Source organism: Haemaphysalis longicornis, unplaced genomic scaffold, assembly GCF_048455015.1.
Source record: "Haemaphysalis longicornis isolate Haplotype H1 unplaced genomic scaffold, Haemaphysalis longicornis Haplotype H1 scaffold_7, whole genome shotgun sequence".
Classification (NCBI taxonomy): Eukaryota; Metazoa; Arthropoda; class Arachnida; order Ixodida; family Ixodidae; genus Haemaphysalis; species Haemaphysalis longicornis.
The window spans coordinates 20,429,514-20,453,309 of record NW_027526422.1 but is presented as its reverse complement, the minus strand read 5'-3'; the positions used below and the strand labels follow the sequence as shown (position 1 = coordinate 20,453,309).

The following is a 23,796-nucleotide window of genomic DNA, read 5'->3' as shown; positions in this document are numbered from 1 at the left end:
GCACGCATCTTCACCTCTTTTTATTTGCGTGCATGGCACACGAGAAGACATCCAGCACGTCGTATGTGTGGGCTCAAGCGCATGGTGCACAGGTAGGCACTCGTCTTATCTTTGTTTGGGCTGTTTGATTCGCGACTAGAGCTGAAAACTGCTCTAGGTCCTTCGTCGGGTCCCAGTCAGAATGCACGTGCAACCGAAGCTCTATTGGTGTTTGTGCGAAGCACAGGACTGGACAGGGTTTTGTGAAAAGCTCATGTGACGGAGAATCTTATGCACATCATCCCACATCTTCCCATTTGTATAATTCTTTTTTTTTTTCGTTTTCAACATGAAAGTGTTTTATTCGCGAATACACGAAAATTTCGCTGACGTCATATCCGTCATGAAAGTGACGCCAGTACACAGAAGCAACCGGCCTGTAAAAGGTGCACCCCTGCACACAGGCTCTTTATGCGGGGAAGCAACCTTTAGTAATGAAGAGTACATTATACTTAGGGTTGTTTGTTTTCGGGTTTTATATTCTAACACGAAAGTGTTTTATGCCGCGATAACCCAAGATTTCACTGACGTCATACGCGTCACGGAAATGACGTCAGCACACCTTTGCCGAAGCGGTCCGCCAGCAGAACGTCGCTCGCCAAGCACATCCATAAGACAGCCGCCGACCCGAAATCATGCTGAGGTGCAGATTTCGCTTTCGTGTTTTACTGATAATCAACCAGAGGTTTTTGTTGTTCTTTTGCAAGCCAGCGCAACTTCTTCGCTGCTGGCATCGCCGTTTCCATTAGATTTATTCTCTCTCTCTCTCTTCCTAGCTGTACCGTCTAGGCTTCCATTTGAAAATCCGTGACCCTGTGCAACGGGGATGTTTGGCGCACCATCCACTGCAAACATATCCGGCTACCCTGTCTGCCCGCCCAATGTGGCTTTGGGGGCAACGAGGCATGTGATGCTCTTGAGAGGGGCGCCCACCAGGCTGTCTCTCAGGACGTGACTGCATTCTATGCAGCCCGAACCGTCCTGACCCGCAAGGTCGAAGCCCTGCACTTTGACCAAAGGGTAGTCAGAGGCCTGCACCCCTGCAGGCGCTGCAGAAGAAAAAATTGCGCTACATCATAAACTATCGGATTGCCGAGTGAACGGTCCCCCTCATGACCCGATTACTAGTCGATGCGAACGTCCGAGCCGTTCAATGATTTTCAACCACTCAGACTGTTTAACGCATGTATTCAGGACTGGTTTATTTTTAGACGCTTTAAAAACAGGAAACGCCAATTGTGGCCACCTCATAAACTAAACGATGCCACAATGATCAGCAGTCTATCTTTACGTCATCCCTAACGTCATCCCTTACATAGCCACTGATTTGGCGCTCTTTGCTCATTTGGCCATGCGCCTTAAAAATACAACTATCATCATCCCCACCACCATCATCATCATTATCCCTAACTTTGCAGTTCTGATTTTACTCTAGTTAATGCTTCATCTCGGCGGGTCGACATAAACCCGTCGTCTACGTCGACTAGCCGTCGCTAGCCGTCACCCTCACAGCTAACAAATGGGTGAGGAGAACGGACGGAATTTTCGCGTAAAAAATCCGGCAATATCTGTTGGCAAAACATTACAGACATCAGGCACCAAAATTAAGCTTTAATGCACTTCAATTGGGCACCATCTTTCCTTTCCCGACTTTTTTGTAGCGCGCGCGCGGTCACGACAGCGAACAAGGTTAGAGTTAAAACAGCCGCATTGAACGCTATTTCTTACCCGCCAGAAAAAACTATTCACCCCGTCAAATACTGCGCGAGACGCGCCGTGCAGACAGCCACTGTATATACAGAGTGATCAGAGTTAAGTCGACAGTTTTTTTTTAAAATTAGGCGCTTAGATGTACGTGAAGACTACCTCTACAGTGAGGTTATGCGCCGAGAAAGACACAGAATGAGGTGGTAAATATTGATCTCTGTGGCTAATTAAGTAAAATTGAGTAATTAACTTTTTAGTCGCGGCAGTAAGCAGGCTTGTTTGTATTGGAAAGTTAGGCGCAATCGTGTTTCTACGTAGTTTCATTTGGCGGAATTCCTTAGCGCATCCGTACTACGAGATATCGAACTGCGAAGTTTAATTGTCGTTCGCATGATTACGCATGCAAGACCGTGAGGTCAGCCGCAAAGCTCCTGCCTTTTGTGACGTGCCTGCTGTGTACGGTATTTAGTTGGACAACGGGGTGGAGGCATATGCAAAAGGGACAACTGTCACCCTTTCAGTCTTGGCTGGCATTATCGCAATCTGCAGTACTCGGAACCGCTATCCGAACACAAAACAAAGGGGATGAGCTTTGCGCCGTTCTTCACGGTCAAGCATGCGTAATCATGCGATCGGCAATTAAAACTTCGCAGTTCGATATCTCGGAGTAGGAATGCGCTAGAAGAATTCTGCCAAATGAAACTGCGTAGAAACAAGACTGCGTCTAACTTTTGAATACACGTGTGATTGTTTACTGCAGCCACTGAAGAGTTAATTACTCAATTTTAGATAATTATACCAACGACATTGATAATTACCAACTAATTCTGTGTCCCCCCGGGAGTCTTCACTGTATAGAGGTGGTCTTCACCTTCAGGTGAGGCTAAGCATCTATTTCTAAAAAAAACCTGTCGACTTAATTTTGATCCCCCTGTATGTTACCTTCCTCCCGTCCGAACGTGTACGTGTGCATTACGGGTGCACAAAAAGGGGCATTTCTACGTCGCCATATTCCGTTCCTAAAAGGTACAAGCCGGACACTTGCGATGTGGAGCAGGAGGTCAAACGTGTCGATATGTCGACGCGATATGTCGATATGTCGACGTTGCGACACACTGCACCAAAACTTAACGTCAACTTAAGCCGACATTCTAAGATACCAAAGCACCTTTATTTAGAAGAATAATGCGTATAATTGCCCTAAGAGAACATTTTACAAATAGAAAAGTCATGAATACATTTTGAGATTGCTATCACGGATGTGCGCGCCACCATGAATACTTTTCCATTCCGCGTACGGGGTCACCAGCCTGTTTTATTCCGCTATATTGAAGAATCGTATGGAAGACTACTGAAGACGATAGTCTTTCTTAGGCTACTATGTAACAGGAAGAGGAAGAGGTCGACGAGGAGCCGGGCAGCAGCCAGAAGAGGAGAAGGAAGAGGAGGTGAAAGGACAGGGACCAGACTGTTGTTTGACTACTCAGTGTACTATAACGCAGAAATTTTGGTCTGTCTGTATGCCTGTCTGACTCAATTCAGCAACACGGCAGAAGTGAAACAAAAACTGCGCTATAGTCTTATATACCCACCATCAAATCTAAACGTCTAAGTCCGGTGTTAATGTTCATACTTGCAAACGCTGTTGAACAACAAGACATTACGCATGAATAAGACAGAAAATCAATACATGAGTGATATTTACAGTGTTCCTTTAATAAAATTCACGGATGCTTGGTTCTTGCGGTAGAAAACAAAATACTATACACCAACGGCAGAAAACCGTTGCCTGCTGTTGCCCGTGCTACCTGGCGGCATTTAAAAAAATCAAACCGCAACAGCAACGAAAGGTTCCACTAGATAGGTTTCACGTTCCGCTTGGAACGCTCGTTGAGTAGGGCAACGTGGTTCCATAAACGTTGTAGTAGGGTGCCTCGATTCACGCGCGTCTCCGCCGTAAGGCGGTGCTGGCATCGAGGCACCCGACTTGGAGCAGTAGGACGCAGTAAATTTAAATTGCCTTGAGCAAACCTCTAGTGTGTTATCTTGGGAGGAACGGGAAGGGAGAGGAACAGCATGAGAGGTGAGCGGGAAAGAGAAGGGAGGCATTTACTTGCCAGGGGCGCCAGTCGACTATCGTCTTTCGTCGACATTTGCAACGAAAGGAGCAAATACGCGGTCAATTTTTTTTTAAATGTTTGCCAAATAAAATGGTATTTCTCGCGACCGTCTCGTTTGTACCTACACTAGAGGAATATAGGACCAGTGCCGATCCCTCCTGCCAGGCAATAAAGGTCATGTGACCTTTGTGACCTCTCAGCATCACAATGGAGGCAGGTTTGGGGGGCATGTATGCTAACAAAACAACGAGGAAACTGATCGAAACATGAGTACCTTTCGTTAGTAAAAACTCGCTAGCTAAATTAATTCCTGTCCAGCCTTTTGGTAACCCGTAAATACAGCTTTTTATTATTACTGATGTGCATCGAATAACCAGGTAGTCACTCTGCAGAAATATGTGTCCGAAATCCGCAAGTTCTAGACAAATTACAGCAAGTTCTTGCAAGTTATACAAAATTGTGCGCAACAATTTTTGGTAGAGCAGGCATTGAAACAAACCTTTTTTTTTTTTTTTTGCTTAGAGGGCTAATATATATTCATTATGGCATAGCACAAAGCCAATGCGAAGAAGGACTATGGAGTTCGAAACTGGCGCCAGTTTGTACAAAGCCAAAGCCAAAAAACACACTCGCAGAAATACTAACAAGTCAATATCGAATCAAATATAAGAAGACAAAAAACTAACGAAACTAATGACAGAGAAGAACACGCACGCCATTTCATAAATCGGCGACACGAATTAGAAGGCGAAATAGCAAGTATAGCAAGAAGTGACTAGAAAAATGATAGTGTTTCGGGAGTGTCAGTTTTCACCGCCCGCCTCAAACATTCGCGGGAACAGGGTCCACTCCTCGAGTTTGGCGTCAGGTTGGGAGGCCGACTGCCACTTCCCTTGCAGAACAGGAACCAAAACTGCCGCCTTCTGGGGTCTGGTGCAAGTAGACTAATTAGGCTTTTTGAGTTTCTTGCCTTTTTTCGTTTTACGTGTAGTCTTCGTCGTGTTCGTGGTGGTGGCGTGTTCCATGTCTACCGCGTGATTTTCCGGCCCGGTAACAGCCTCTGAGAATCGGCGGGAACCTTGCGTTTTCGTCTGCTCAGTCGCATTTGGCACAAGCGACTTCCGGTGGGCCTCGGGAGCGCCGGAAGTAACGGACATCTTCCGAGCATCCCCTGGAACGCCGGTATGGTGTAGAAGAGACGAGTGCCTCTCCGGTGCCGTCGCTGTCGGGCTGTCGGTGGTGAAGTTGGGGGCGGTGACGTTGTGGGCGGCAGACGAAGGGTCGGCGCCTTTATGGGGCAGCAAGGCCGCCGGTTCGCTGGAGGTGACCGACTGCCGCGGGTGCAACCGGGGAGGCGGCGCCTCGACGAAGCAATGGCACACGTCCAGGCGCTCCGGCAGCCATCCCTTCGCAAAAGCGGTTGCCGCCACGCACGAGCCGAGCAGATGCGTGCACAGGCCGAGCACCATGGCGACAAAGCGGAACGGGAACCGCTGGCCGGCCTCCTCGTCATACAGCGGCAGCTTGAGCACGACCGGGAGGCTCAGGGTGGGCTCGCCGCACAGGCACCGGAACACGCCGCCCACGAAGAAGGCTGCAACCAGCGGAGGGATTGTATGACGTCACCGCCTAGGTGAAAGCGATATCATTTCTAGTGGAATGCCTGCGGCACAAAGCCACCTAAGCTTGTCCTTGGGACAGCACAAAGAGAAGTCTACAAGAAAGTAAAAGTCACGACATGCCGTAGGCAGTTCTACTAATAGCGTAACAGACTTTTATATGCGCAGACCGTCTTGGCGAACCCCAGTAGCTGTTTAAGTCTTCCTCAGCACCCATTGCAAAATTGATTCAGCCACAACAAGCATAGCCAACACGGAGTATATAATTAGCTGCATATCTGCCTGCTACGCAGCGAATGTTGAAAGACGATGTTCCTCGGCCTCCCCTCTAACACCTGCTTTTTACAGCGAGGCTGTACAGTCCCGGTTCCCCCCTTAAAGGGACACTGAAGTGAATTTGTCAAGCTCCCGTTTTTGCTTGCACTGCGTAGACTGCCTCAAATTAACGCACTTTTCATCGTTTATCCGGCTGATAAGTCGGTAATTATTTTATAAAGCGGGGGAAGAAGAAAAACTACCATGCGCGGTCTGTGGCGGCCGCACCAACTAAACGCTGTGACGACGGGAGGAGATGCACCGTGATTGCACGATGCCCACGATTAGCATTCAAACAAGTTTCGGTTTCGGTTCTGTAAAACAACAGGCTTGACATCCGACGTTATCTGATGGGCATTCTCGATATCTCAGTAATCGTCATACCGCGCTTCTGCCATGTTGTCGGCTGTAAAATGTCTAAGATAAGCCTCCGGGGACGGCTTGGAATAGTAGCAATCACTAGCCGAGGCCTACGCAGTGGATGAACGCCCTCCGCGTCACCGCAGACTCTCAAATGCCATGCGCTTTTCCCCCATATTTGGAGCTTGCCTCACTCATGCATGTATCGTATAAAAGCGTGTTTGCACCAGGCCAAGGGTCTGCTGATTCTGGCCTGTGCCCACTGCACACAAGTAGACGGTGCTTGTGGAAATAGCACGCCAACGAACTCGTTAGCGCGTCAGTGTCAGTCTCGCGCGTTCTGCGAACTCGCTCGTGGAGCACTGAACGTCACGCCACAAAAATGTCGAACTCAGTTCAGAAACCATCGGCCGCAAACGAAGAAACAAACTTACAAAAAAAATCCATGTACTCTCAGGGATTCTAACTTGCGACTTGCAAAACAAAACTCCTGGTGCTTTAGACCCCTCGGCCACGAGCCAGCATAGCCGAGGCTAGATATATAAGGTATATAATGTATAATCAGTTTACACTTTTATTCAGTTTTAGCATTTCAAGTACCTTAGGGGACTATCTGTTGTATAGCGCTCGTGCAGTAAGCATCCCCTAAACTTCCAGAATATCTCACGTCTAGCAATTGAATTTCTTAGACGGAGAAGCGTTCACATGCTGCAGATGTGTGGTCGTGCTGCTGACCGCTGTGCTTGTTCACCCAGCGCAAAAAAGTACTTCCTGCTCCCTAGTTTTGCGCTGTACGGTAAAAGTTTCAGTTGATTTTATTTCTTTCGTACCTATATTGACTTCGCTGACTCTTCTCCCGCCTTCAAGTGGCCTTAGATTTTCCTACTAGCGTACGTACCAGTCAGCGAAGCGTCGCATGTGCACTTGTGCAGCGCTTGTGTGGAGTGACCCGGACTCGGAGCTTGATGCAGTGTACAAACTAACAAAGTAAAGAAAGACACATTCTTCCGTTCACAAATGCGTCGCGGGTTATTTGCAACTGAGCGAACGAATTGCGACGACCCGTCGGCGGCCGGCGCACTAAACGCCGGGCCGACTGAATCTGTCAGAAGGTCGGCGATTCGTGCAGTTGCCAGCTCATCTCCTCCTGACGTCACACGAAAATGCCACAGAAAATGGGCGAGGGGGCAGAGAGGAGGACAGCATTTTCGAATTGATTTTTCTACTAAATAAATTCGCGTAAACACGCTCAGGGTGGTCGAAACATGGCCTATGGATTCAGGAATACAATTTGCGCTAGTAATCCCGCAATGTTTACATATCACTTCAGTGTCCCTTTAAGTGTGCGCAGGCAAGTCAGCATGGAACGGAAAATTTTCGTCTCCATAGCTATTGTGCTGTGTAGCATCCCTGAGTGCTACTGGAGTGACGTTTTGGCCAGTGTTTTAAATGCAGAGCATTTCAGTAACTCACGATGTCACCCGCGTTGACGTCCGTAGTCGTAGTCCGCACCCCTTCCCCTACACTATATATAAAAAAAAATACTATCCGGCGCCTGGTTTCGATCCCTCGACCCTGCGGGCGGGCGGAACGCAATGTACATGGTGCTCTACCCACTGCGCCACAAAGCCGACACAGAATGGGAGGCTACGAACGCGCCTTATATCCTTGACTCATTCAAACTACGTCAAGAAGCTGCTGATACAACGCATTCACTGCCACCAACTCCCCAAACACTAAACGTTAACGCAATACACCCACCCCCTATGCGACGCATTTACTCGAGTCCCCCTCGCGGGGAGATGGGCCCAATTTTTTCCAGTCCAACTTGGAGAGAACCCGGAGAGACATTTTGCTCGGTGTCTTTCCCATCTAAGCACGCGCACATCCACGGTTGCCAGTTTATGCGTGCACGAGTGAGGCTAGACGCAGGTCAGTACACGCGCAGAAAAACGGTGCATAAAACGCGTCGAAGCCAGATATATGTTCCGGAGCCATTCGCAGCTACATATGCAGCAAAATTGTTCAATGAGTGTCAAATGGTCCACGGGCCGTTTAATGCCTTCGCATTAAAATCAGAGCAGCAGTCAGCGGCGTTCAGTTGCATCAATGCTTCAGAATGTTTAACTCGTAAGAAATTCTTGGGTGTGTTTGAATTTTGTTGCAGTATTCTGGTTCGCCACAGTTATCATCATCAGCAGCAGCAGCAGCTCATTTAAATCGACTGCAGAAGGAAGGCCTCACTTAATAAACTGCAGCCTCTCCTATCCGGAGGTGCACGAGTCCTACAGCTCCTGGGGACGAGGGCCGGGATTTGGGTGATTCAGTTATTGCAGGTGGGCGCCAACTGCTACACCAGGGTTGCCAGATCCTTCTCTGGTAAGGAAGTGCTGTTTTAGGGGCGAAGCACCTTAGGACTTCGCTTTCTCCGGGGCTTGGCGTCCGTGTTCACAGTGTTGCGCATGCGCGAGGAGGTTTGGATTGGATTGGATTGAAATGGATTGGATCGGATTAAATTTAATAGTATCGGATTGGATTGGATCGGAATTGCATATACTGTACACACGCGTTGTCATTCATATACATGCGCGACTGGGCAATGCCACGGGTGATTTACGGTAAGAACGATCCCCACAGTGCTTCACCCACTCGTCATGATTCACTTCGTGGAGATGCGTGAATTTTTTGTCCCAATGAGCCTTCCTAGCACGGCTGCACCATCTATTTTATCCTCTTAGGTATCGCGAGATGATATGTTTGCTTCCGGACCAGGCAGCACTCCATACCTGTGCGTCGATTGCCTCCAGCTTTGCCTCTTTCGTTTCCCCCATTGAAGCATCGGAAGGGCGCGTATGGTTGCACGAGCCGCCGTGGGCTTACCAATGACCGATCCGTACGAGTTGGTGGTCTCCTTGAAGAAGAAGAAGCAGACGAACTGGGGGAACAGCAGCACGTAGACCACGTCCGAGCAAAGCGTCCACAGGTCCAGCGCTGACCTCACCGACAGCGCCATGTACACGGAGAGGGCGGAAAGCGCGACGATGGTTCCACGAAGCACAACCACCACCTCCATATTCGATGCCTGCACACCAAGAACATTTTCAGCACGAAAGAAACATTATTAGCCTACATTTGTCGGCTTCGTGGGAAATTTGGGAAGCGTCTCTTATTTTCCGGTATACAAGCAAAGGTTGATGCGCATAATAGGGAAGGGCGGCGCTGGCATTAAATTAATTAATGGCCCGACATTAAAGGGACCATAAAGGCAAAATACAAATTTGTTTAGTTTAAAAGAACTGGCCTCAAGTACCTCACCCAGCTTCATTCCAGCAACAAAAGAAGTTTTTACAGTGAAACTGTTTTTGGTCGAGGCTTCCATGGGACGAAATATGGTAACGCAGTCGCAGCAATGCATAAGGGGAATGCATGCATGCATGCATGCATGCATGTATGTATGTATGTATGTATGTATGTATGTATGTATGTATGTATGTATGTATGTATGTATGTATGTATGTATGTATGTATGTATGTATGTATGTATGTATGTATGTACGTATGTACGTATGTATGTGTGTGTATGTATGTATGTATGTACGTATGTATGTATGTATGTACGTACGTATGTATGTGTGTATGTATGTATGAATGTATGCACGTATGTGTGTATGTGTGTGTTTATGTATGTGTGTATGCATGTATGTATGCATGCATGTATGTATGTATGTACGTATGTATTGATTGATTGTAGGGTTTAACGCGCCGACGCAACGCAGGCGATGAGGCGCGCCGTGGTGGAGCGCTCCAGATTAATTTTGGCCACCTGGGGACCTTTCACGTGTGCCTAAATCTCGTACACAGGGGCGTTTTTGCTTTTCGCCTCCATCAGAAAAGCGACCGCCGTGGCCGGGAACCGAACCCGCAATCTCGTTCCAAGCAGCGCAACGCCATAGCCACTGAGCCACCGCGGTGGGTGTATGTACGTATGTATGCATGCACGTATGTATGTATGAATATGTTATGTATGTATGTATGTATGTATGTATGTGTGTATGTATGTATGTATGTATGTATGTATGTATGTATGTATGTATGTATGTATGTATGTATGTATGTATGTATGTATGTATGCATGCATGCACGTATGTATGTATGAATGTATGCATGCATGCACGTATGTATGTATGAATATGTTATGTATGTATGTATGTATGTATGCATGTATGCATGCACGTATGTATGTATGAATGTATGCATGCATGCATGCAAGTATGTATGAATATGTTATGTATGTATGTATCTATGTATGCCCCTCGACTCAGCCATTCAGCCAGAAGTTAAAAGAATTCTTGAACAAGAAGTTCATACAGGCAAAACTTTTCCACACCATTAAATGTGGAAACACTTTATACTTGCCGACATTAATAACCAAAAAAGAAAACAACAGGCATCTTTGAGGCAGAACATCAATACATAACTGGTATTTGCAATGTTCTAGCTCCGATTAAAAATATATGGAATATTGATTTTGGCGGTAGCAAATTAAAAAATACACGTTCAAAACAATTTTTTTCACTCAAAAATATAAAAAGCACTCGTGCGTGTGCCTAGAACGCGTGGCTGTATTCCAAGAAGTCGACCAGCAACGAAATGTCCCAGCATAGTGCGTGTTAGCACTGGAACCCGAGAAATTTGAAATGGCTTGAGCAAACTTCCTCCGTGATTGTCGCGAGAGGAGCGAAACTGGAAAGGAAGAGTGATGTCTTGGGCGGGGGAGAAAACAGCGGCATATACATGGCAGGGACAGCAGAAGGGTATCCTCTTTCTACGACACAGCAAAGTGGAAATATGTGCGGCCAATTCTTTTATCAGGAGTGCGCTATGAACACGCAGTCCCTCTTGAATTGTCGAGGTACCCATGGGGAGCCCGAGGGCTTGTTTAAATGCTTTCCGAATGATCCTGTTAAGTGTACGGGGCGACATATGTGAGGCGAGATATGACAAAAGCTTGAATTAGTCCCATTGGGCCCTTTTGTTTCATTCTCCGCTGCCCGTTAGCGACCCGCCTGATCATATGCACGACTTAATCAGACATATTACGTAGTTTTGACAAAGCAAAGTCATTTCGGCTATTGGCTTGTATGGTAAGGCCTAATATCTTGAGGGACTGGCTAGGTTTTATCGAATGGCCGTCAAGAGACATTTCGATGGGCTCGACGTGATGTCGTGCGGGGTGTTTCCGGATGATGAAAAGTTGATTTCTGCGGTGAACAATGTAAGCCGCAAGACTGGACTTAATGATTGATTTTTCGGCTGCAAGCTTAAGAGTGTTCTGTAGCCCTCCGAGAGAGTCGGTGTCAGTCCAGAGGGTGATGTCAGCGTATACAGTGCGTAGTGAAGATTCGGTATCTACTCTAGCTGTCCTGGTGAACCCAGAAAAACGATATTGAAGAGAAGCGGAGACAATACCGAGCCTTGCGGTGTACCGAGACTGCGAAGAGAGATTGGTTTGGATTTTAAATCTCCAATTTTGAGCACAACCTGAGCCTGAGAGGAAATCCGATATATAGTAATAAATGCGGTTCTCAGAGTTAGTCTTATTAAGGCGGTACATTTCCCCCCGAATACACGTTCCAAAATGATACGTCACCTTGAGGCGGAGGGGTAGCAGTCCTAATTAAAGGCAGAATTTAGGCCGTTCTATTAGAAGAGGCACCCGAAATAAAGTGCTTATGCATAAAAGTTAACTGTTGAGCCACATATTCGCTTTCTATGCCCTTTACCGACCTCCCGATGCCACACTTGATTACCTACAGGATTTGTAAAAACAAATGCGAACAGCAATATCATACCTGCGGGTGATTTCAATTTGCCAGACGTCCACTGGGAGCACCTTAGGCCGGTTGCACTTTACGGCCAGCACGTAAACGTGTTTTCTGGCGACTTTGCGCGGCTCGTTCATAAACCAACTCGTCTACAAGGCACTTGCCGTCTTGATTTAGACCTAGAATTTTTTCCTCGCACCTTTGTCGAACACACTGTATGAGTAGAGCGAGGCCTTTCTGAACACTGGCTTGTGAGCATTAGTACACCCTTCTTCCCCTTCTCTGATAAAAAATCCCAAATACATAGCTTCAACGGGCACTCTCGAGCTAATGACGCGGGTATAATAGATTGTCCGGAAACATGTCTCGAGGAATGCAGTTAGTGACGGTGACGTTTGTTGACTTTGGAACTGCTTCAAGACAATTTGTCATCTCTTCATGGATGAATTTATTCCCGAAAAACAAAAAACTTTTTACAATCACACGCCTTACATGACGCGTGACATCATTCACTTTAATAACACGGTTAGGCGGGCTAGTTGGTATTCTGAATTCATGGCTGTAACTTTTGCGCAACTTTAGACGGAGGCAGATACAAAAAGGGACACGAAGACCAGCGCAGACTAACAACTGAAATTTATTTCTTAAGCAACACATATATATGTACACTCACTAACAAACCCTTGATCACCGCGCATGAGCAAATGAGTACACGTTCCAACAGAATGCAAAACATGATAACCGTACAATCATATTAAACTATCTCGTATTGGTCAGCAACTGGATTTCTTTTTCCGACAAGGCGACTGAAGGGTGGCTCACGCATGCTCCCTTGATTGCAGCCATGTGCCATGCTTCAACTTCAACCTTCAACAGAACAAATTTAAACTAACGCTCTACCTTCACTCAAAATTCGAAGATAGCAATTCAGATTAGATTTTCTTTTCCTGCTCGTAGGCAACAAACAGCAATCGACCCCCACTGTTCGTATCGCCTTTAACAACAAGAGGTACCAGACACCCCAACCTCACGCGCTTACTCCTTACTTTGCACGAACTGGCCGTTTCCACGCACTGCAAGTGAGTGCAAGGACCTATAGCCACCACTAACTTGTTGTCATAAAGTGGTGTAGTACTGTTGATGAATTGCGCGCACTTCTATCGCCTACCCTTGTTGGACGTAGTGTCCGCAATAATAAATAATAATACGGTTTCCGACGTGGAGCGGCCGGACGCCGCAGGTTCGACGCGCGCGGGAGCGGCCGATCCCGGGGACGTAAGATAGCAGATAATAGAATAGAATAGAACATTATTGCTGTATCAGTAAGCTACATCAATTGAAGGTAGCTACTACAGACAGGGGTCCCAAAGTAATATCCTGTAATGCGTAGGGGTATCCGAACTGGTTTTCGGGGCGGAGACGAGTGTGCAGACGCGTCCTCTTACGCGCATGTATGTCACATTTTAGGCGATGGTTGGCGAGCGCGTTGCGTACCGCTGGTCGCATGATACTGTGGTAGACGTTCCTGGTGAGCATGGTGGACGCGCTGAGCATGGACGAGTCGGCAGATGACATGACGGCCGCTGTGATGCCGATCAGGCCGAGGATGGACATCAAACCCGAGGTTAGGAAGTGGATCGTGAGCGGAAGCACCCGGCTGCCGTCTTCTTTGCTCAGCTGGAAAGAGCCCTCGTAGCCGACAGCCGTGAAGTCTGCGCCCAGACGGAGAAGGAAAGAAACAGGAGAGGAGGGAATCTCTGTACCCGCTGAGGGGAACAGGGGCACAACAAAGGGAAATATTAATGTTTCTACGGAGGTGCTCACCTAGCACCCTAAGCACCTGTCTGTCGTTTGATTAGGAGCGGGACGGTCTGGTACACTGTGTTGAGTAGTTGAATGAGAGGCAGTCGGGCTATTCGATTTGTAGTCTCGCACTCCCCACGGACAGTCCGCGGGCAGTGCTTAGATTCCCCACGCCATACTGGTGTATGGGAAAAACGAATGCCGGTCTGCTTTCCGGGAAGTCCGTGGTGGGTCCGAGACGAAATCGAATAGCCCCAGTAGCGCACGTATTCTGCTCCGGATCCTCATTCTTCCTTATGCTTATTTCATCCCATTTCTAATCTTTACTTCAATCAAAGCTCTCTCTCTCTCTCATCCTACTCTACACCATGCCCTTGAAATTTCCGCATAAGAGGCTGTCAGTTGACTTATGCTGCGCTTATTCCCATTGCGTGCTTGAGAGAAAATATCATGACCGTTCCTGCAGTTGACTAACCCAACGGGCGCCAATGGGCGGGCAGGGAAGGCAGGCAGGCAGGCGTTTAGCTAGTGCTTTTTTCCTTTGAGTGTGTTTTCAACACCTTGCGGTAGCGCTAGCCGGTGACGAAAACTTTAGAGGCGTACGTCCTTGTCCCAATGGATACAGTTTAGGTTTCCAAAAGTGGGTAACAGGAGATAAATTTCCCCATCGTCGATCTCCGGGCTCTTTACTCATTCTATGCTCACATGTATGCCAGGTCCGAATATCCTGGTTTCCATGCACAGACGTGGTATTTAGCAATGTATTTCTACTTTCTACTTTATTTATGAATTACCCAATAGACCTATATATGTTTCATTCTAGCCTTAAGGCAAGTGCTTATAGTAAGAAACAAAAAGAGAATCAATGAAAGCAAATAGCTTGTCATTCAAAGCTAGCCTGCTTAAAATATTGCACCCGGCACGTGATTTCCTGTTCGCGTAGTGAAATGTACCCCCTGATATTCATATGAGCTCATCATCATCATTATCACCACAACCAGCCTATGTATGCCAACTGCAGGGCATCTCGCATTAATCTCCAATTATCCCGGTCCTGTGCTAACTGCAACCAATTTATTCCCGCAAACTTCTTCATCTCATGTGCCCACCTAACTTTCTGTCGCCACCTGCCATGCTTCCCTTCACTAGGGATTCACTCTGGTGCCCTTAATGACCAACGGTTATCCTGCCTTCGCATTACATGCCCTGCCCACGTCCATTTCTTCTTCGTAATTTCTACTAATATATTCTTGACACGCGTTTGTTCCCTGACCCACTCCGCTCTCTTCTTGTCCCTTAATGTTACACCTATCATCTTCCGTTCCATTGCTCGCTGAGTGGTCCTCAATTTAAGTTGAACCCTCTTAGTGAGGTATGGCCCAAATATTACGCACCCCGCGAACCAAGATGCTACATAATAGCTTTTGATACGTGTCAGTATATATGCATATAAAGCGGCTTCCCCCTTTCCAAGCTAATTTCAATCAAATCATCCAACATTTAGCAGTATACACACGCATGATTGTAGTAGCGATTACTTTGTCAACTGCCACTTCCCACAATCCCCGCTTTACCGGTCGTGTTGTTCAAATAGATTTTTTAATGCGGAGCGTTAAGGACCTCGTGGTGCAACAGAAAACTGGAGTTGTTGGCGCCATTGACCTTGAGCAAAAAATCGTCTACCGCCCCCTTCTGGCGCCCGCTGAAACCTCCCAGATCATAAAGCGCTAGAATCATGAACAGATATAGAATTACACGTAAAACTTTTCACTGCGTTAAGCACCAAATTTAAAATGTGATGTAGTTCTATGGTGCGAAACTCTTGATGACGGCGTAAATAAAAGCCCTAGAGAATAGTCTGCAAAGTTCTCCTGTTTTGATTGTATTCATAAATGTTTCGCATACAAAAATTGTCTTTTTAAAACTGTTCAACTAGGTTTCCAAGAGTACAACACAGTGTCAGAAAAAAAGATGAGTGTAAGCGCAGCCATGTCTAGATGGATGGAGAGATCAAACTCATTTTCTATTGTCTACCACAACTGGGTGGAGGATCACGTGAATGGAGGCAACATGAACTCACTGGTGTTTTTGGCGACTATCCCGAGTATGACCGGTGGAATGGCGAGGAATATGCATCCGACAGCGGCCATGAACGAGAGCAATTTGGCCTCGACCGCGTTCTCGCAGCTCAGGACACGCTGGAAGTAGACCTGCAAAAAAAAAAAAAAAAAGAAGAAGACCGGGAACACCTGAGCACTTGTTACGAATTGCGAACGCGAAAGCGGCGTTAACGTCGAGATGAGCGTCCTAGAGTGCTCCCTCCAATGAATAGGCTGACTGCGTATCCACTGCTAATTGGGGAATCTGCCGCGAGCTTCTGACTGCTGCTGTGATCGTCAGTGGACAAGTATATGAGAATCGTATTATGTTGGCGTCGCAGCCATGTGGGAAGGGGTAAAACGACCACGAGCGTCTGACAGCAGCTGTACTCGTCACTAGCCAATCCACCCAAGTTGTAATACTATATTGCGTCGAGCTAAGAGCACCTACTGTCGACGCTTTCTAAGTCGAAGTCCCCAACACCCTCAGTCAGCCAAAGCCACGAAGCCGTGAAACCTATGCTATACGTGCATTCCAGAGACCCTGGTTTCGATTCGCGTCCAGTCTGAAACTTTTTGGTACTTCTGCTCAGCTGTTTGCACCGTTGGGCATTTTTAGATCCGCTTCGCTACTACTGGAACCGGACGGTGGCTTTTCTGTTTGATAGGTCCTAAAAGGTGCCCTGAAGCTAAATATATTACCTTGGTTCATTAAAAACTGCTTTGGTATCGAGATAGAAAATAAAACATGCAACGCAGTGGCGACTCCTCCGCCACTTCCTGGCGATTTCTCTATGGCGTCATAGAACCTGGATCGTGCTATTGGCGGCCGCCGACATCGGCCCCCGCCATGAAACATGACTGGGTTATTGTAGAGTTCCGTTTGATCGCATCGCTTGCATACTAACGTAAGTTAACACACTACCTGTTTTAACACGAAAGTGTTTTATTCCCGGATACACCAAAATTTCACTGACGTCATATCCGTCACGGAAATGACGCCAGTACAACGAAGCAAGTGGCCTGTAAAGGGTGCGCCCCTGCATACAGGGTCTTCTTGCGGGGAAGAAACCTTTAGTACTAAGAGTACGTTATACCTAGGGTAGTTCGTTTTCGGGTTCCATATATTTTAACACGAAAGTGTTTTATGTCGGGATACACCAAGATTTCACTGACGTCATATCAGTCACGGAAGTGACGCCAGTACACCTGTGCCGAAGCGACCCGCCAGCAGGACGTCGCTCACCAAGCACACCCAAAAGACCGCTGCTGACCCGCAAATCATGCTCACCTGCAGATTTCGCTGTCATTTCACTTTCTAGTTTTACCGATTCCTATGAGAGAGGAATCCACCACAGTTTTTGGTGCTGGCCGCTAATACGTCATTCCGGACCATATTACGTCATTGTAGCTGTAAATGTGGACGTTTTTCAATATATCTTGCTTTCCTTTCGATTAAAGAATCCTTTGTGGTTGCAATGTAGCGGAGTGAGTTGCCAAATGCTAGTTCTTTCAAACTAACGAAGTTGGATTTTGTCTTCATTTGTCTTCATGGCCACTAAGTGATCTCGTATACAACCGTGCCGAATGAGCTCCGACTTATCCAGCCGCCATTTTCAGCGGCCGCACTCGTGTTATCAAACTCGCTAGCATACCGAAGAACAAACACAGCAGCCATAACCTGGCTCAAGACGAATTTATTGTGTTGGCTCCGTCAAAACCAAATAGCTACAAGGTCCAGCCAATGTGCAGTTTCAATTGCTCCTAAGAATGAAGTCTCTTGGGATCGCTTGATTATTAAGTGGCTTGGTAAAGAGTAAGCTGACAGAAACCGGATATAATAGGTGCCAAATCCCTTGATGAACATAAGATTTAGCGTTGCGCCAACTTATAATTCTTGCATCATTTTACACAAACGCAAAAAGGGGTCAGGTTTAACACTCCTAAACGTGGTTATCACAAGCAAGAGCTCTGTTTGGCGAGGTTTCGCAACGACTATGCACACCGTGTTTCATGAAATTTAGTTTACTGGGTGGTTGGATTCAGCCTGTCACTTCGGCTGAAGCGCACCCCAAACCGGCCCGGCATACATGGCGATACTGAGAGACTAAGTGCTGGAGAAGCAGCCGTTAACCCCTCGTCGAGTCACGTGATACCGCAGCGGCGGAGCTCCGATCAGGTGCAGCTGCGACGCCTCTCCGCAGCAAATCACGTGGCGTGACGTCACACTCGCCTCACTGGCACGGCATTGGCTCAAGGTCAGTGCGACATGATGAATGACCTTTCGAGACACGGTGAAAAAAAGCACTCGCTCTAAAAATAAGTTCGTCCTGCTGAATGTATGATCCACTGCTGGCGCCTGAAAGATGTCCGCATACCTGCCACGGGATTCCGCCCAGCGCAGTCATGGCGAAAAAGTCCAGGAGCTGGGTGGCGTCCTCTGCCGCAATGCTTCCAATCCAGTCATTGTGGGGGCTCCCTACCGACCCGACTTCCTTGTGTAGAAGACTTGAAGGCACGCACGCCCACTGCACGCGTCCAGAGGAGACCTGAGTTGACAACAGCCTCCCTTTCCTCGTCGCGGAAAAATAGCTTTACAATCTGCTTCACAGCCAGAAAATTTGAGCACACGAAAAAAAAACACGACAGAACGGACCCTCTCCGCCCGTGTTTTCTTCGTTTCGCTGAATATTTGCGCTCTTTAACAAAGTATGAGCAACATTCACAGTGGGGTCTCCACCGGGAAGAAATGTGCGTGACGTCACAGTCCGTGACGTCATGGCCGTGAGGTCATGGAAAGGGTGATTTGAGAGGCAGAATTTTCACATCTCAACGAGTCTTACTAAGCATTTCTGGTCACACGAAGAAGACAAGTAATACGGTTGGGCTGTCTAGACTATTTAGTGACTGATTGCAAGGAATTATCGGCCACAACAATGACTTTAGGTTCTGTGGTACAAATGTCATAGCAGAAACTGCAGTGATGCGTCATGTTTATGTTTGCTCGTTTATATTTTCTCTTAATGCTGCCGCCAGCACCGGCTCTTGTGCAGCCAATAAATGAAAAAAGCATGAAGTAAGCTCACACTAACGCGCAAGACTTGAAGATAGCGAAGCTGTTCGCTATCTTCGCGACCATCTCGAAAGTTTAAGTCCATGATTGCCGTCGATTTGCTTCTTTTTCGCTGCCGCAATGACCTGCACTTCATGATTGTTGCTGTAAGTGTGAGCTTCTTTTTTTTTTTTTTTTTTTTTTGAAGTGATAATCATTGGACATCACCCTGGAGGAGCGTACGCTATGACATATCTTTCTCGTTTCGAGCAAGTGTTGCCGTGGTTACGGCCAACGCTGGAGTTTTTTGCCAATCTTGTCCAATCTCCCTAAGTGGGTATGCTTGGCTTGACAGCCGTGCACCGGGGACGCTGGGTGGTTGCCGCGAGGCAAGCACCCACGAGCGTTCGACATTTGCTTTATTTTTTAAGTGCCAGGCGGTCGCCGCAATCTTGACCAATCTCCCAAAGTGGGCACAGTATGCTTTACAAACGTGCGCAGGGGACGCTGGGCAGTCGTCGCCAGACCCGTACACACGAGCAGATGGCATTTTCCTTAATTTTGTTAACTTCCGGGCGGTCGTCGCGAGGCCCGTGCTCACTCACGTGCGCGCGCTCGGTAATTCCTTGGTATTTTTAACTGCGGACACGAAAAATTACGATTTGCTAAACAGCTCCGCTGTTAAAAGAACAGTAAGCCTAATTACGACGTCACATTCTTGTTCTCATAAAATCAAGTAGGTATTGGTTGCCCTATAAAAATGAGTTTTCGAAGCGACATTGTCCCTGACATATCCAAGTGAAACTCGACTTTACCGCTGTAACGGTTGAGAGCCTCAACGATTGAGTCACCGTAAATGGACAAAGCGAATTAATTATGCCGGGAAAATGGCCCAGTCACAAACAAAAAAAATGCAAAAATTAGCCGTGGCTTAGCTCGGCTGTGCCAGGATATACGTAGCGTGAGATAAGGTTCAGCTGGTTATTCTTAGCTTTCCTGGTTGTCTAGGGTAAGCTTGATTATCATGCTTACTGCTGTTTCGATTACCCACACACGGTATACGCATTATGTGACACATGTATATTTATCAAGAGGCTCCGACGCAGCGTCACCAATCAATCGCGCCACAGCTAAGCTGGTTCCACAGGCGCACGCCGGTGTTGCTACGACGCGCCAGTCATCGGTTCCACACCCGTCCACCCCTCGCATATTCATCAAGTGGACCGGGCCGCCACGTGCGGAACGGAGGTCGGCGAAGACGCTGGGCGCGGGGTGTGTGTGTGAGACGCCAGGCAGTGAGCAACTGCCCCTCGCGCATGCGCAGCACGGCTCTCCAGGAGCCACGTGAAACTGCTCAATCTCGGCCAGTGTGGCTCACGCTACGAAAGCCAGCATTCGTGAGTGGCCCATCTTTTCGCGTATATCGGAGACGGTATAGCATGTGCCCGAGGATGCAGCGTTCATAAGTACGAGTAAGTATTTCGTACGCAGGGCTATCATGTTCAGAACTTCATAATCCAGTAGATTGGTCACGGAATGGGGCCTTGTCGGGGCGGTTTTACTGCACAAAAATTGGCTGTGCATAGCTTCGCTTCACTGCAATTATCGTCCACGTAACTGCCTCTCCTCTCCCCCCCGCCCATGTGCCCTGCTCTTCTCCTCCCATATTCCTGCTCCTATTAAAACGCGAAGGAGATTTGATAAAATCAATTTAATTTTCCCGTGTTGCACTGCCTGCACGCCTTATTTTGGGACCTTTTGCTAATGTCAGGCTTGAAGTCAGTGCTGCCAAAAAAGTTCGAGGAACGACCGTGAGCCCTTTTTTTTTATTTTCGGAATTCGATATTCTTAAGGAGTTTTTTGTGATATCCCAAGAAACAAACCCCACGCCTTGTTTTTAATGAAAAGAATGCTGCTAAGATCATTTGTGTATTTTGCCTCAAATATGCCTATTTTTTTTCTTTTTGGTGAACAAATGTGGACAAATGTGGACAAGAAATGCTACCAGATGTATACAGTCCAGCCAGCTTATAACGAACACATCGGGAAACGGAAATCAGTTCGTTTTATCGTTCTTCGCTGCATGTAAACTTTAAAACATATGTAATGGTCAAGAGAAACAGATTTGTTCTTTATAGCCTGGATTTGGTTATAAACGGGAGCGTGTGCGCTACAAGTGCTATACCGTAGTCGTATGGACAGGCTTTGCTAATTTAAACGCCTCTTTCAAGAATTCTTTTCAGCTTTGGTAGGGAGGTAGAATCGAGGGACACACAAGCAGACAGACCGATGGACAGACCAAAATTTGCGTGCTTGAGTAGGCAAAGCGTTGCCCCGCATTAAATAGCACGTGTTTGTACTTTTGTTGCAAAACTGCAGGCATCAAGGCCCGCAACTTCTTCCGCGTGTCCGTTGCTGCAAATCCCCGTCGGGACAGGCTTTCTCAACGCCACCACCTTCTAAGTTGCTAGGGGGCAGTACTTTTGCGTGGTATAAACACTGTTTTCGACCACTTGCGGCACTGCTAGCTGTTACAGCATTCGCCGTGAAGCACCAAACTATGCCGTAAAGTTATTGCACTTTCGCATGCTAAACTTTAAATTACCATGGCAAAAACACATTTTTGCCGCGCGTCAATTGATAAGGGCGAATAGGCTTTTTAACTGTGATTCGGAAAGAGAGATGTCGAAGCCTGCCTGAATTCGGCCAATGCATGCCTCCGCAGATGTACCAAAGTTAGTTTCCTGCAGAGACTTTTGTAGCGTGAGCTACAATGGCCGAGGTTGAGCAGTTTCGCCTGTCTCCTGGAATGCCGTGCTGCGCATGCGCGAGGAGCAGTGACGTCTCACGCCGCACAGCGGCCGCGCCGGGGCCGCCGCCGCCGCGACTGGGTTGGATCAAATTGGATTAAATTGGATTAAATTGGATTGTATTGGATTGGATTGGAAGTCGTTCTAGCAGCAGTAAACATCATAATCAGCTAATCATAAACAACCAGGAAACCTAAGAATAACCAGCTCAACCTCAGCTCACGCTATACCTATATCCTGTCATAGCCGAGCTAAGCCACTGCTAATTTTTTTCTCCCACTACTCACCAGGCAGAAAGCTGTGGTGGCGACCTGGAAAGCGTCCGTGTAGGCCACCGAGTAAAAGCCTCCCAGCGTGGTGTAAAAGAAGATGACGAAACCGGATAATATAATGAAGTAGGCTTCGTTGACCCCCATGATCACGCTTGCCGTTTCGCCTGCGCGTGATCGACAAGCCATGTTTGTCGGTGCACTGCGGCTTAAACGCAATTAATGTACTTTGGCTTCGTAAAAAGCGATCTTCCTGTTTGGCGTTCCCTATACTTTTCAGCACTTCGACAAGATTAGCCCCTGCAAATAAAACAGCTGGGGAATTGAGCGGCCTGTCATTCCTACAAGCCGCAATTCTGTCGCTCAGTTAACTTATGCTCGAAGCGCAGATCTTTGCCCTGCAGTGGGAAACCGAAACCATTATGTGCACGGATGGTATCTTTGGAAGAGGGCGCATTTAGGGATACTTTTGAACAGTCCCTTAAAGGGACCCTGCAACACTTTTTTAAACTTTTTTTGAAATCTTAAATGCTTGCAAGACGTAGTCACCCAACACGCCCAGTACTTAGATTAGGGGGTCGCAAAGTACCTCAGCCAAAAATTACTGCTCTATGCCCATCAGATAACTTGAAAACTCGCTCAGAAGATTTTTCTCTCTTTCCCGCCCTTGACGTTCTGCGACGGTGCGAATTACGTCACTAAGGCCATGTAGAGGCTGTTGGCCGGTGTTCCTTCAGTTTTTTTTGTTTTTCAAATCAAATCATTTATTTGCCATCATACATAGTAGTTGCAGCAATGAACGCTTGTCGATAGCGAGTTTAAAAAGAAAGCCACAAAAACAAAGCAGAAATGGAAGGCGTATCTGGTACGACGAGCGAATCACAACAGTCCCGCTCCGTGCTGGCGATAACTATAGCTTTCGCTGTGGTTCCAGACACAAAGGAAAGAGTGAAAGCGCTTATCGAAAGTGTAGCAGGGTCCCCTTAAAAAATTAGTGACACCAAGTTTGTGTATTTTGGTTTTTGGGGTCCAATGTGTCCGTGCCATAAAGCACAACGCACGAGTTAAGAGTAGCCAAAGTGCTGTCGATTATGAATTACAGCACCTTTCATGGCATCAGTTTCGGTTCCGACCTCTGAGATCCCGGGAGCATGCGTGGGGGCTTTACGTCGTGCATGACGTCACATTTTCTGTTCAAGACAGAAGGCAACCTTTCACGACACCCGCTTCCCCCCTGTCTCAAAGGTTAGTTCCGCCGCATTCAGCGGGTCTGAAACTGCCTAGTGCTGCGGCCGCTGGGCGTAACAGGGCAAAGACACCACAACTCCACAAAAATGTTTACTTCGTGTTGCTGCCGGTTTCATTCCGACTAATATGCGTGTCGCTCGCTGAGAGGGAAGTTAGACCAGCAGGACGCTTCTAAGCCTCACCCCTCCACCGGCGGTTTATATGTCACAGAGCGGCTGAGCCGGGCATCTCCGGGTCTCTCGAAACTCCGCAGTAATATTCGTTTAAGATTTTATTCCAAGCGATGTTTGACGCCCATAATCGCAGGAAGGCAACTTGGCAGCTTTATGCAGCGAGCCATATCAGTTTTTAGAAATCGAGCTTTGGTGTCAGTACTCGTTTAATCTCCCTCTTCCAGAAGAAGTCAGGGAATTGGAAGATGGTTTCCCTGCGCCAATCACCAAATTAACATCACTGTTTATAAAGCGTTGTACCACGGTCACCCGATGACACTTTCGTGGGGTTCAGAAAATACGCACACACGATTCGCA

The 23,796-nt window shown here is 47.4% G+C and overlaps 1 protein-coding gene across 1 annotated transcript; it reads right to left on the bottom strand.

The window, feature by feature from the left end:
* Positions 1-4,172: 4,172 nt before the first annotated feature.
* LOC144147226 (high-affinity choline transporter 1-like) lies at positions 4,173-22,165 on the bottom strand. The gene is made up of 6 exons (XM_077679306.1): positions 22,037-22,165; positions 18,266-18,415; positions 15,869-15,998; positions 13,480-13,697; positions 9,041-9,242; positions 4,173-5,460 (listed from the first exon to the last, which is right to left on the bottom strand). The coding sequence occupies exons 1-6, from the start codon at positions 22,163-22,165 to the stop codon at positions 4,811-4,813; spliced, it is 1,479 nt and encodes a 492-aa protein (XP_077535432.1). The 3' UTR covers positions 4,173-4,810.
* Positions 22,166-23,796: the final 1,631 nt, after the last annotated feature.

Coding starts and splice junctions, on each gene's coding strand:
- LOC144147226 (XM_077679306.1), bottom strand. CDS start 22,165: ATGGGGGTCAACGAAGCCTACTTCATTATATTATCCGGTTTCGTCATC. Junction 18,416..22,036: donor CCACCACAGCTTTCTGCCTG/GTGAGTAGTGGG, acceptor GGACGCGTGCAG/TGGGCGTGCGTGCCTTCAAG. Junction 15,999..18,265: donor TGGGCGGAATCCCGTGGCAG/GTATGCGGACAT, acceptor TTTTTTTTGCAG/GTCTACTTCCAGCGTGTCCT.